General features: G+C 40.8%; 2 protein-coding genes across 7 annotated transcripts in view; both read right to left on the bottom strand.

The window, feature by feature from the left end:
* Positions 1 to 936: 936 nt before the first annotated feature.
* Positions 937 to 3,285, bottom strand: dap1b (death associated protein 1b). Of its 3 annotated transcripts, XR_005444641.1 has the most exons (5): positions 3,114 to 3,285; positions 2,104 to 2,200; positions 1,620 to 1,686; positions 1,176 to 1,461; positions 937 to 1,074 (listed from the first exon to the last, which is right to left on the bottom strand). XR_005444641.1 is itself a non-coding variant. In XM_038720410.1 (4 exons), exons 1-4 carry the CDS (start codon positions 3,268 to 3,270, stop codon positions 1,345 to 1,347), a joined length of 438 nt encoding a protein of 145 aa, XP_038576338.1. In that variant the 5' UTR covers positions 3,271 to 3,285; the 3' UTR covers positions 937 to 1,344. The 3 variants fall into 3 exon arrangements, 2 of the variants coding, with proteins under 2 accessions (XP_038576338.1, XP_038576339.1); XM_038720410.1 differs by having other exon boundaries at positions 937 to 1,461; XM_038720411.1 differs by having other exon boundaries at positions 937 to 1,461; positions 1,620 to 1,683.
* Positions 3,286 to 6,701: 3,416 nt separating this feature from the next.
* Positions 6,702 to 12,030, bottom strand: part of pkp4 (plakophilin 4) — a 75,529-nt gene continuing 70,200 nt past the window's right edge. For all 4 annotated transcript variants that reach the window (XM_038720405.1, XM_038720404.1, XM_038720402.1 and 1 more), the window contains exons 18-22: positions 11,846 to 11,930; positions 11,479 to 11,596; positions 11,233 to 11,373; positions 10,411 to 10,475; positions 6,702 to 7,751 (exon numbers count right to left, since the gene is read on the bottom strand). In XM_038720405.1, the coding sequence (XP_038576333.1) occupies positions 7,506 to 7,751; positions 10,411 to 10,475; positions 11,233 to 11,373; positions 11,479 to 11,596; positions 11,846 to 11,930 (655 nt within the window). In that variant the 3' untranslated portion in view covers positions 6,702 to 7,505. The remainder of the gene's footprint in view (positions 7,752 to 10,410; positions 10,476 to 11,232; positions 11,374 to 11,478; positions 11,597 to 11,845; positions 11,931 to 12,030) is intronic.

The following is a 12,030-nucleotide window of genomic DNA, read 5'->3' as shown; positions in this document are numbered from 1 at the left end:
AACCTGCAATGTAAGCAGGCTGAGGAACGTAAAGTGGAAATCAATCAACAGTTTATAATTCAGTTGGACATCCATCACACCCCAAGCCTGTGTTTATGAAAAACAAGCCTGCATTTATACATTATCCCAGGAAATCATTAAAAACCCAGGATTCACTAGCCTGTTTGCACCACAGCCATATTATATACCAATCATACTTTAGTCTCTTTTATGTTTTGGTATGAAGATATTGAGGCACCCAGATTTGGACTACTTTTATTTAAGTGCTGCTGACAGGGTTACATGATAGTTTCTGCATTCTGTCTGCAAACAAACCTCTGGGTGGTGTGTTGTTTCTTGCGTATGGAGGCACCTTGCCCTGCACAGGTAAAAAAAAAAAAGTGCACATAAATGTGGGGGCCCTAGATGAGAAAGCACCATTTACATTTTAATGTATGATCAAGGTTCATTAAATAGCACTTTTTTGTTCTCTTGTAGATGCTACATTTGAGAAACTTGCCCTCAAGCAGTTTCTATGAGTCTTGACTGACAAGACCTAGCTAGCCTTTATGGGAAGTTCCCAAAGTGTTCTTCTATTCAGACCCTTTAACGATGAGTCACTGCCAGAACATACTGGGATCATCAAAAGAAACCTTAACTTCACGTGATTCAAAATAGTTTCTTTGGCAGCACGGAGGGCAAATTTTTTTAACCACACAGAATTTAGTCATTGGAGCCTTTTCTTACACCAGTTGCAATGCATATGAATGTGTATTATATGCAATACATGCTTAAAAAAAAAAAAAAAAGTTAGTTATGCTGCATGCAACTCCTTTGATTTTTACCAAGATCTTCCTGAACACATACAAACAGTTAATAAATAAGTATTTGCTGCCACCTAGTGGTCATTGTAGCTTATTATCGAAGCAAGAAGGAATAAAATCTGCAATCCAGCGATGCCATGCAATCTTTTATTTTTTTTATTAAATCTAATAAGTGCCAAGCATTACAGAGAAGATTTCACTAGAAAAAAACAAACAGTTTCAAAAACCTCACAACACCCAAACCGTCACATTAAACATACCCAAGTGCCATCTGTTTTTCATCAGCTGGTAAATACAACTACAGCATTTCTCTCATAACATTAGGAAAGGGACATTGAATGCTGGGTTTGTAGCATTCTCACAAACAAGCACAGCCTGAAAAAGTAAATTCTCTCTTCTAAAAAAAACGTAAATACAGAGCTTGATGACAGCACCCCACCCAACCAACCCTAACTCCACAGATCCCCTCGTGTCTTAACACTTCATGTTTGTCTTTCACAGTTGACTTAACATGGTTCCCTCTGCAGCATTGTTAACACGTTCAAAACTTCCTCGGCTGCTGGATGAAAAAGGTCCGTGGTGAGTGAGTCTTCTCCATTGCGGGACGCACCTTGCTGTGCCTTACACTCACTGGTGTCTCTGGGAAGTCATGACTCAGCTGTAAACACATCACGCAGGAGTTTATTACCCACAAAGCTCTGTGGCCTGAGAGGCACTGTGACTAATCCAGTTTGCTCAGTAGGAGTGAACTTGATATGCAAAGTAAGAACTGCCCCCCCCAATTTATTTATTTTTAAAGGGATTGTTTTAGTTTACCTTGTCAAGAGTTCCTGCCAGAAGGATACTAACTTGTTGCATCCTGTTGGAGGTGGCGAGGGACCTGCTGAAAAATCACAGGTTTCAAATACAAGAGATTTACTTTCAGTAATCTACATGTTCAAAATGCTGCTGGACATTCTGACTAGTGATGCATCTGTCGTGAACTACGAGCAGGCTCCCGAGTTAGAGCTGGGTTTGATTATTTTTGACCTAGTACACTTTTTAACCATCAATAAGACAGAAAATTTCAGATTAAGTATTCCAGATGATAAAACTTGCAGATTTATTACTTGCAACAAATAAGAACAAAAGTTTCTTATTTAGAGTGTAACGAGCAGAAGTGGTACTAAATGAAGAGCCGGCTCTTGTAAAGGAACACAGCCCTAAGAGCGGTTATTCCCATTGCTAATTGTGACATAAGGAGTGAAGCCATTTCTATGTCCTTGGATTTTAAACATGTAGATGCAGACTGCAGGCCTACCTCAATTTATCAGGCTTCTTAGTCTCCTTCTCTGGAGTCCCATGGGTGCCACTCTCTTCCAAGCTTTTCTTGGCTACCCGTTTACCACCAGCCTTCACTATTGACCCAGAGAAGAAAAGTTAAAAAAAAAAAAAAAAAAGGTTTTAAAGATTATAGTATGCTGGGGAGCTCGACCCCTTTCTGTCAGAACATGGAAAAACAAAATCCCTTAAAAAAACCAAACAAAAAAAATGCATCAACAGCAACATAAGTTAAGAAACTCCAGCACTGACTGCTGCTTTTGCAGGGTGACGTCACTGTTAAAAACAGTGATAAAAAGGTAGCAGGGCATTGCTTGTGACTAGAGTCCAAGTTGAGCAAGTGGTCTGCAGCGTTTTCCCAAAAAAGGATGTAGGACCAGAGATTTTATTCATTGATGTTAGGATGCAATGAGAATTTCAATAAGTATTAAAAAAAATATATACAAAGATACACACAGAGACACACACTTCTGAAATAAAGTGCCCACCCCAGCTACAGTACAAGTAGGCTATACAAGCAAAATTGCGTTAAGAAGACCCCCCAAAACAATAAATAATTTCAATGTCAAAATGCTTCTAATAACAGCCCGTTTAAACGATAGGATTTCGCATGCATTCAATTGCGCTTGTATAAGGGTTTAACCAGTGAGAACACGGTGTTACTTTTAGGCCCTGTTGCAGAACAGAAAGCATGAGGGTTTAACGTTATCAGGTTTGCAAAAACTCAACCCGATTGATGCAATTTGCATTATTACAGACACCGACGAATCAATTAGTTTCCCCGCGATACGATTACAATGCACCTGTGTATCACAACAGGAAGGGGGAAAAAGCAGAATAAATGAAGGTAAAACGCTGAAGAGAAGTTGATTCAACGTCTCGGTCTGCACGTCTCTTTATCTGTGTCGAGCGGTGAAAACCACCAACGCTTTGGCTTTTGTGTAGTAAAACATTCAACAGTGCAGCTGTAAGTCAGCGTGAACAGTTTACCTGCTGGAGGGTGGCCAGCTTTCAGCATAGGAGTCTCCTTCGCTCCAGATTTGGAGAGTTGTTGCACCATTTTCAAAACTTTACGGACAAAAGCAAAGAAGGCACAAAACTCGACGCCCACTTGGTTGTTTTTATGCTCAAACAGAGATGACGTCATCCTGTGTAGCTACAGGAAGCCTGCAGTTGGGGGAAACGCCTGTTTCAATCTTTCACTGGCTGCTTTGATTAATGAAGTGAAACTGAAATGGCGACACAATGTTTCATATTGATCATTTAAATCCAATTAATGTCTGAGAAATACTCGTGTATTTGTGTACATGTATTTAAAATGCTCCCCTTTTAAAGACCTGTCTTATTTTGAAAATATAAAATCGCACAGTCTCGGTGACGCACCTTTATTTCATCAATCATACAATGGCGATATCAACATAAAGTTTAATACTATTTAAGGAGAATTAAAATAAATAAAACTCAGCGCAACATACCTACAAAAACACAATCTCAGTGATGCACAACAACACATTACTTTCTTATTACAATAATAAGATATCAAGGGCGCGTTCACTCTGAAAACTGTGTGCACGGATTGAAATCACAGACTGTATAAAAAAAAAAGGTTGAACTACATTTTTCCACCTAACGTTGTGAAACGTGCTTTGAGGTAGGGGAGACCGGGGATGGTTGTAACTAACCAAGCGTGAACCTCTGGTCTGAAAAGTGAAGCAAATGCGGACAATATTCTCAATGCAAGTCCCTTAAACCTGCATTCTCTCTGACGGCCAGCAGGGAGAGACTCAGCTGGTTGCACAAAGAATTCAGGTTCCATTAGAAATAATAGCAAAATGACTTGACTCATTAGGGGAGAGCAGGGTGATTTGAGCCTGGGGGGAAGCTGAGCCACCCCTTCTTTCTCTGCAACCCATAGACAAAATTGGTTATATGAATACACATTTAAAGACCTGGGGGAAGTAGAGACAGCTATTTTACATTGCATTATCATGCATCACCGAAATGATGTGACATAATTTTAGACCAGATTCTGGTCTAAGCGTGATCATGTCATGCTTCTATAAATGGAAGACAGACAGGCTTCAACTCCTCTTATGTATTTGGACAGAGTAGTGGGAGAGGTATAAAATGTGAAGTCCATACATCAGGGGGCACAGGACATGACCATAAACAGGATGGCTTTAAAGTGATACCTTGATATCAAAAAAACTGGGAGACATAGCTGCAATGTTTCACTACTAAATGCAATTAAATTTTGGGAAATGGCATTCGAGTTTGTATGATGAAATGACTCAACTCAACTCACCCCTCATATAGTGTAAGTTGAGCCAAGAGTCCACTTTATTTTGGAAAGCCATATTTTGAAAACAGTTTATTTCTGACACATCAAGTAAAAATTGGCTCAACTCACCTGCTCTCCCCTACCTCAGTAAACACTCTGGTCTCAGTCTGTAGTCTCATTCCACAGCACGATGTCCATTTATGGCCCTTTACCACTGCATAGTACCTGCTCGACTCGCCCCTACTCGTCTCTTTTGGTTGTCCATTAGGGAAAAGTTGTTCCTGGTACCTGCTGCTTTTTTTCATATCACCTCCTGTCGAGGTTCTAGGCGAGCTGAGGCGATACCAAAAGATGACGTGAAAACACTACTGATCGGTTAGAGAGAATCGTCACTTTTCACTGCTTCGTCATTGCGAGCGCGAGAGGGAGGCCAGTGTTTTATATTTTACACTAAATCCACTTCTGAGTTTTGAGGTGAGAAATCAACTGTGTAGATTTCCAATATTGCCAGTTTTACAAAAAAATGATGGCGGATCGAGTTGAGGTGCCGGTGTTGTGCCGAATTCTGCCTGCCTGCCGAGAACTGCATGCGCCTCGCGGGTGATAACGGTCATTTATGCTGAGAAAAGAGGTGGATGCAAATCTCAGCAGGTAGCCTACAAAATATGATCTGCCGAATTATGCATCCACCTCTTTAGGTCCTTGTCAGACATTTTGCTGTGGTCATTGATCAAACGGCGTTATCACCACATAAGCTATATTTACTGAATGTCAAGGGATGGTACTTCTACTAAGTGTATTAAAATATTAAAGACTCTAAACGTTCATAAAATATATACTTTGAATCATTTATCACCATTGATAAACCCCACATAGCGTTTAAAAGCAGTATTTGGAGGTGCATGCAATTCTTGGCAGGCAGGCAAAACTCGGCATAACACCGGCGGGGGTAGCTAGCAAGCCGGACAGTCATGCTCACAGACCCTAAAGCATTCCCTGTTTTATGGGCTATTTTCCTCTGAATGGGACCATAATTACTAATGGCATTTCTCCACTGCTGGTACCAGCTCAACTCTACTTTATTCTACTTGACTCGCTTTTGTCTCTTGATTTAAGTTAAAACGTTTCAACATTACTCCGAGTGTAAAGACAGAATAGCGGTATGAAAGTCTGACAACTTCGGTTTCCTCTGCCGTTGTTGCTGGAGGTCTGCTGCGTTGGCTGCAGAGGACTGTGTGACCACAAGGGCAGAGTTCATTTTGTTTTAAGTCCGTTTCCTGCATGCCAAATTTATCCTGGTTAAAATCAGTTAACGGGAATTACCGCTGTACCTTGCTAACCAAGCTAGCTAGCTCCACAGTCTCATCCAAATATTGCAAAAAAAACTCCAAGATAGCGACAGACAAAATGCCAAACAGGGGACAACTTATGAATGACCTGATTCACTCTGCACATGCTCAGTTTAGTCCTTTTTCCAAATGAAACAGTAGGTAATTAAAAAAAAAAAATTAATAATTTTACTCAAACTTAAATCAAGTTTATTGTGTGTCTATGTAGATGTTGTTCATGCAAGTTGTTAGTGCTAATGTTTTGTGACAGTGCAAGACAAGCACACACACACACACACACTCACGGTTGAAGCACATTTTGTTGATTATATTATTAATAATATTAATAATTAATATTAATAACAATTGTATTATTGCATTCACTACTATGTCACTACTGTGACTGACAGTAACTAAGATAGATCAACAGGGCACCACCATCTCTGTTTAAATAGATTTTGTCAGGACAAAACACAGCCCAGTTTAGAACTACAATATGGTATGAGAACAAATCCATAGATCATTACAGGTATGTCCAGCTGTTCTGGCTGAGTAATAGACTTCTTTTCAGGATGAGGTTGAGTGGAGCTTCGCTGAGTGTTAAAACCCTCCTCATACTAAAAAGTTACTCAACTTGTGCCCCAACAACAGGTGAATCAGGAATATGTCGAACATGAAAACACCTATGGGTGTGTAAACGTGTGTGTAATTCAGTGGTGAAATGTAACTTACTCAATGTAATTTACTCAAATACTGCACTTAACCACAAATTTGAGGGACTGCTGCTGTGCTTAAGTATTCCCATTTAATGCTACTTAAATACAGAGCAGTTTTATGAAACAGGTCTGCTGGTTTGAAGCTGGCCTCCCACTACTCATGTTTGTGTAAATTCAATGTAATGAAACATTACCGTTTTGTTTGTGCATAGAAAACAGCACTGTACGTGTGGAAAGATGCAATTACACAATGTGTTTTAAAAAACAAAACTGACCTTTTATTATTTTAGCATGGTTGTGTTATGATGCCATCTTTTGTCCACATATTTCTTCATATATTTATATATCTATAGAGAATTAACATGGCACAAGTTTCTTTTCTTTTTTTTTTTATAACCAGTGCTGATGAGTGTAAACCAGTTAACATGTTTTTTTCTGTATTTACAACAACATGAAAGAAATGTACAAGACTCCATGGCATTACACAGCTTCAACATTAAGTACAGATACAATTTGATCCCTCTGTACAATCTAACATTAGTTTACTATTTTTATTTTATTTTTTACAGATATGAGTTCATGATCCATTTTGGCTTCGGCACATACACATTTCCCCATCTTGACATCTTACCACGGACCCTCTCTCACATGACTCACGCCTTTCACCATGCTATCACAGCTACGAGTTTCATAAAGAAAATAAAACTAAAATCTAGACAGAACAGGACACGCGTCTCCTCACGGTAGTGTCCAGTATCGTCCTGCAACAGACACCCAGCATGATTCCATCTTTCTCTACTGAATAAAAAAATAATGATAATTAATAAAAATAAAAAAAAACATTCCTTGATTTCCTTCTTTGGCACACATTCCATCTTTCCATCTGCCATCGCTCAGTTGAACTCTCCCTCCATACACACTCATTCACTTTAAAACGAACACACTTATAAAGCCAAGTTCATGAAAAAGTCTGTTGGTGCTTTCGTGGCGCCCCGCCCCTAAATGATAAATCAGGGATGAAAGGTTTTTGATTGTAACACAGGAGGCACCTCCAGACCTATACCCAGGAGTCAGGAGAGCCAGGGTACTGCTCTGCCCGGTAGGAAGGCCTCCGTGTGCTAGCATAAAAGTCCACATAGTTGGTGGTGGATTTCAGTCCATGAGTCTGGGAGCTGTAGTCGACTGAGGGTGGGTAGGCGATAACCTCCTCCAAGTACGGGTCGTCGTAGCCGTGGGGATGCTGCAGGTACATTCTGTAAGTATCATAGTTTCTCCTGCCCGGGTCTTCTGTATAATACATAGGCTGCAAGGGAAAGAGACAAGTAGGGTATGATTAACTGATTTTCATGGAAATAAGACCAAGAGGCAACAGTGGCAACCAACTAACTACATTTACCCAAGCAATGTACTAAAGGTTATAATGAAATGAATTCAAATCATAAAATCAAATCCATTTTTTTTTTAGCAATTCAATACATTTACTATATGTAATTATCTCTATACTGTGAGGGGCACACACAGGAAATCCATGATCCATGTGTGTACTATAAGCTGAGTTTCGACCGAAGGAACTATACCCTGGAACTAGGAACCTTTGAGGAACTCTGTTTCCACCGAAGGGACAATGGGCCTAAATTTATTTGTAGGGTCTTTATTTACCCACCAAAAAGTCCCTGCTCGGGGGTCAGTATTTTTCGAAAGTAACGGCTTGCCTTGCAGTGAATTTCTGAATGGGCGAGTAGAGGCTACTAGCTTTAACTGGAGAATGTTGGGTATTTTTCTAAGACTGCTCCTCTCTTTTCCAACCTTGTTAAAGTCTCGCCAATGTCCGCCTGAGATCATACGTTGGCATTACATTTATTCATTTAGCTGACGCTTTCATGGAGCAACTAGGGGTTAAGTGTCTTGCTCAGGGACACATTGGTTGATGGGTCACAGTGGGGGATTGAAACTGGGTCTCTCACACCAAAGGCATGTGCCTGCTCGGAAAAAGCAGCCAGCGTGCAGCAGTGTGTTTACAGCGAACAGCTGATGAAGCTATGCTAAATACTGGGTCCAAAGTTGCAGACCAGCTGATTACAGCAGGTAATAAAGCTCGTAAAATCACGTTCCTCTGACGCTCAGGCGAACACAGACGTGATGCTGCAGCTGATCTGCAGCTCTTGTCGGCTGGAAATGTTTTAATAACCTTCCAAACTGTCACAATTTTATTTTTGTGTTGCATTCTCTGTGCTGGAGTTATTTTAAGAACTTGATGGCGTTATCCAGTTTGTTATCCACACAAGTCTCGCCAATGTCCGACTGAGATTGGCTTTAAATGTATTGCTCGGAAATAGAAGCCAGCATGCAGCAGTGTGTTTACAGTAAACAGCTGATGGAAGTAGCCTAGCTAAATACTGGGTCCGAAGCTGTTGTTTTAAGTTTTCATCAGAGCCAAAGTTGGTCTCCTTCTCCAAAACAAGCGGAACAGCTTGTTAAAGATCCCGTTCCTCCTACGCTCAGGCGGGCACAGACAAGTGCTGCAGCTGATCTGCAGCTCTTGTCGGCCGGAAATGTTGTAATAACTTACTAACCTTCCAAACTGTTGCGGTTTTATTTTTGCGTTGATTTCTCTGTGCTGGAGTTATTTTATGAACTTCATGGCTTTATCCAGTTTGTTATTAAATGTGTATAACTTTATCGTGTGTCTCTCCATTAAACACCCACACAAAAAAGCTGTTTTTAGAGGCCAAGCAAAGCCTATAGTTTTTTATTATATTCCAATCTGAAAGCAAGAAAGCGAATAAGTATATTTCCCGAAATGCCATAGAATTCTAATCAACCACTAAAACCAATCTTCCACTTCATGGTAATAAAATGAACCAACATATACTAACGTCTCAGCAGTTTCAGCAAAATGCACTCTTGTCTGGCTTTTTTCAGCCAGTAAGCTAATCAATCACCTCCTAGCCCACACGCCTCTAGCCACTAATGCAACAGAAAACTGCTTCAAGGTAAATGGTAAAAAGCTGGAAGATAGATGGAATTGTGTTTGTCTGAAATTAATGGGGTAATGACTGTCCTTACACATTAACTGCTATAAATGTGATGGGATGAAGGACACAAGAGAACCCTCTCTTTGTCCCCCCGTCTCCACCCTCCTGCCTCTTTTTCACTGTGCCCATTATCTGGATGGGCACACATGGATGTGTCCAACAGTGACAGGTGCCTGAGACGCACCCAGACCATCCCAATCCCAGCAGTCACATTCACTCTCACTCAGACAATAGCTGATGTGCTGGGTCATTCCCAGCATCGTCATTTATCCGCAGCGGAATATGTGTCAGTCTCTTTTTATTAGTCAAGTGAGGTGGAATAGCTGTTCGTCCTTGCCAGGTTTATACAGCGTGGTGGAGGGATCTCAAACAAGGGCATGGCCCTACCAATACTATCAAATACTTCCTTGAAGAAAATGTTTTTTTTTCAAAGGTGGGATTACAAGTTTGCTTTCTTACTCTGAAGAATGACTCCCGGTACACCTGAAACAATTAGTCAATCATCAAAAAATTATTTGCCTTGCAAATCATTGTTAACTAAATATCTTTAAAACAGTTGTTCAGACAAAGACATTTCATCACCTAAATGGTTAAATAAACAGATTAGATCAGATTAGTTGCAGCCCTACTACAACACTGATTAGCTTCTGACATGAAATTGTCAGACCTGCAGACCAGCAGTACCTGAAGCACAGTGACAACATGATAGTAATAATAAGAATGTGTACATCTTCCTACTTCCCTTGAATGCATGATGCTATCATTTTATGTCATTGTGTGTGTGTATTACAACAACAACTAAAATACTGCATACATAAGAACAGCGGTATAAAATATTCTGCACAAATAAACCAAACTAAGAGTATATAACAAGAGCAGATAAGAATGAAGTGGAACCAAACATTTATGCAGAATGGTTATATTCACCTGTGTTCTTCTGGGCTCCTCTCTTGTGGGCGATGAGTAGTAATATGGAGAAGGCTTTCCAGACCCTGGAAAACAAGTAAAAATATAAAGAGCAATTCTGTGGGACTTGATGCAAATACACTTAAATGAAAAAAGTATGCACAGCCGCATAGGGCAAATGTCTGTATTTAGAGAAGGATCAGGAAGTGCTGCGCTGTGCTGGGGAGAGAAATAACACCAAATAATGGAGTTGGCAACTGCTGTTCTGTTGTTTACATAGCCCATGGGATGGATATTTTCCTTGGCACTTTATCCAACCGGTGGAATCCTGAAACTCAATTTCCACTTCACTATGTAACGTGTCCACGTTGAGGCTGCAGTTCATTTTGTTTACTCTGCCCTCCCCCTGCATCGCCAACAAGCGTGGGCTGGTGAGAGCTCTCATCTGGCTGTAGTATGTCTGGGTACCCACTCAATGACCCTGTCTGCATGCTGCGACTTGGTCGTGCTAACAATGGCACTATTGTAGAGTTTCCACCACTTGTTGGCTAGTTCACTTTACTGCTGTGCAGAACTTCTCCAGCACAAAAAACAGCTCTGAATTCAACTGGCTGACTGTCTCGGGGCTGGCAGGGTTTGGCGGAGATGATAAGAGAAGACTGTCTTGGCAGGGAGACAAGACAGGCCATGGAATCTGCTCTGAGCGTTATGAGGGATAAAATAGATAATGCCCTGCACAGAGAGGACCAGAGGGCAGCCTGTGATTACAGTCTCGTGCAGATAGTGGATACTGTTTTAATAACCATTTTCAATAGCTTTCAGATGTGTGCATTGTTTGAGTACCTGTATACTGTTTTTTGTGGATACTGTTGTCCCCTTGGTAATTATAAAATTGCATAGTTGACTGTGCTCTCTGATAATCTCTGATAGTGTCTCTATGCTCTTTGATGCCCAGCATGGCAGGAGACGACGTGGCACTGGCAGCTGTGAAGAGAAAAACACATTTTGACATTACATTCCAGAGGTTTTCCTGTTTCACTCGCGGTGTCTATTTTCATCTGGCCGGGGCTGTAGCAAACAAGAGCCTACCAGCGTGGTTGACTGGGGACATCTGAATGCCGCTGGTGGGGAGGGTGGGCTGGGACTTGAACCTGTCCCGTTCAAGTGTTGACACTGGAGTGAGGAAATGGTTTTGGTTCCATCCATCCTGTTTGGACAAACAGGGGGTGAAAAGTGGTTGGTTTGAAGAGCTAGAACACTGCTGGGTGTTGTTAAACTCGTGTGGCAACCTTAGAAAAACCTTTGGTCACAGAGGGAATATTTGAAAAATTCCTTTGCTGTGTGGTTTTACCCTTTGACATTTAGACATGTCTTTATTTTCAGTTAAAATGTTGCACAGATTTTACAATATTGGATTATTATCATGGGCAGTTGTCATCAGTCCCAATGTTCTTACTTTCTTATAGATGGTACGCAGATCCCGGTACTGCCACAGTGTGTTCAGGACCTGAGCAGCTGCTTTAACCACCTTCATAGAGTACCTAAAAAACACAAACATGTATTTTGAGTATTCCTGAGTCACTTTAACCTAATTTTAATTTACACTGTAAATATTCCAGGACAGTACGATTGAAGGAACAG

This window comes from Micropterus salmoides, unplaced genomic scaffold (genome assembly GCF_014851395.1).
Source record: "Micropterus salmoides isolate LMB-PRFRI ecotype aquatic unplaced genomic scaffold, ASM1485139v1 Ms_hic_scaffold_15, whole genome shotgun sequence".
Taxonomy (NCBI): Eukaryota; Metazoa; Chordata; class Actinopteri; order Centrarchiformes; family Centrarchidae; genus Micropterus; species Micropterus salmoides.
The sequence above is the reverse complement of the archived record's forward strand: the minus strand, read 5'-3'. Positions and strand labels throughout refer to the sequence as shown.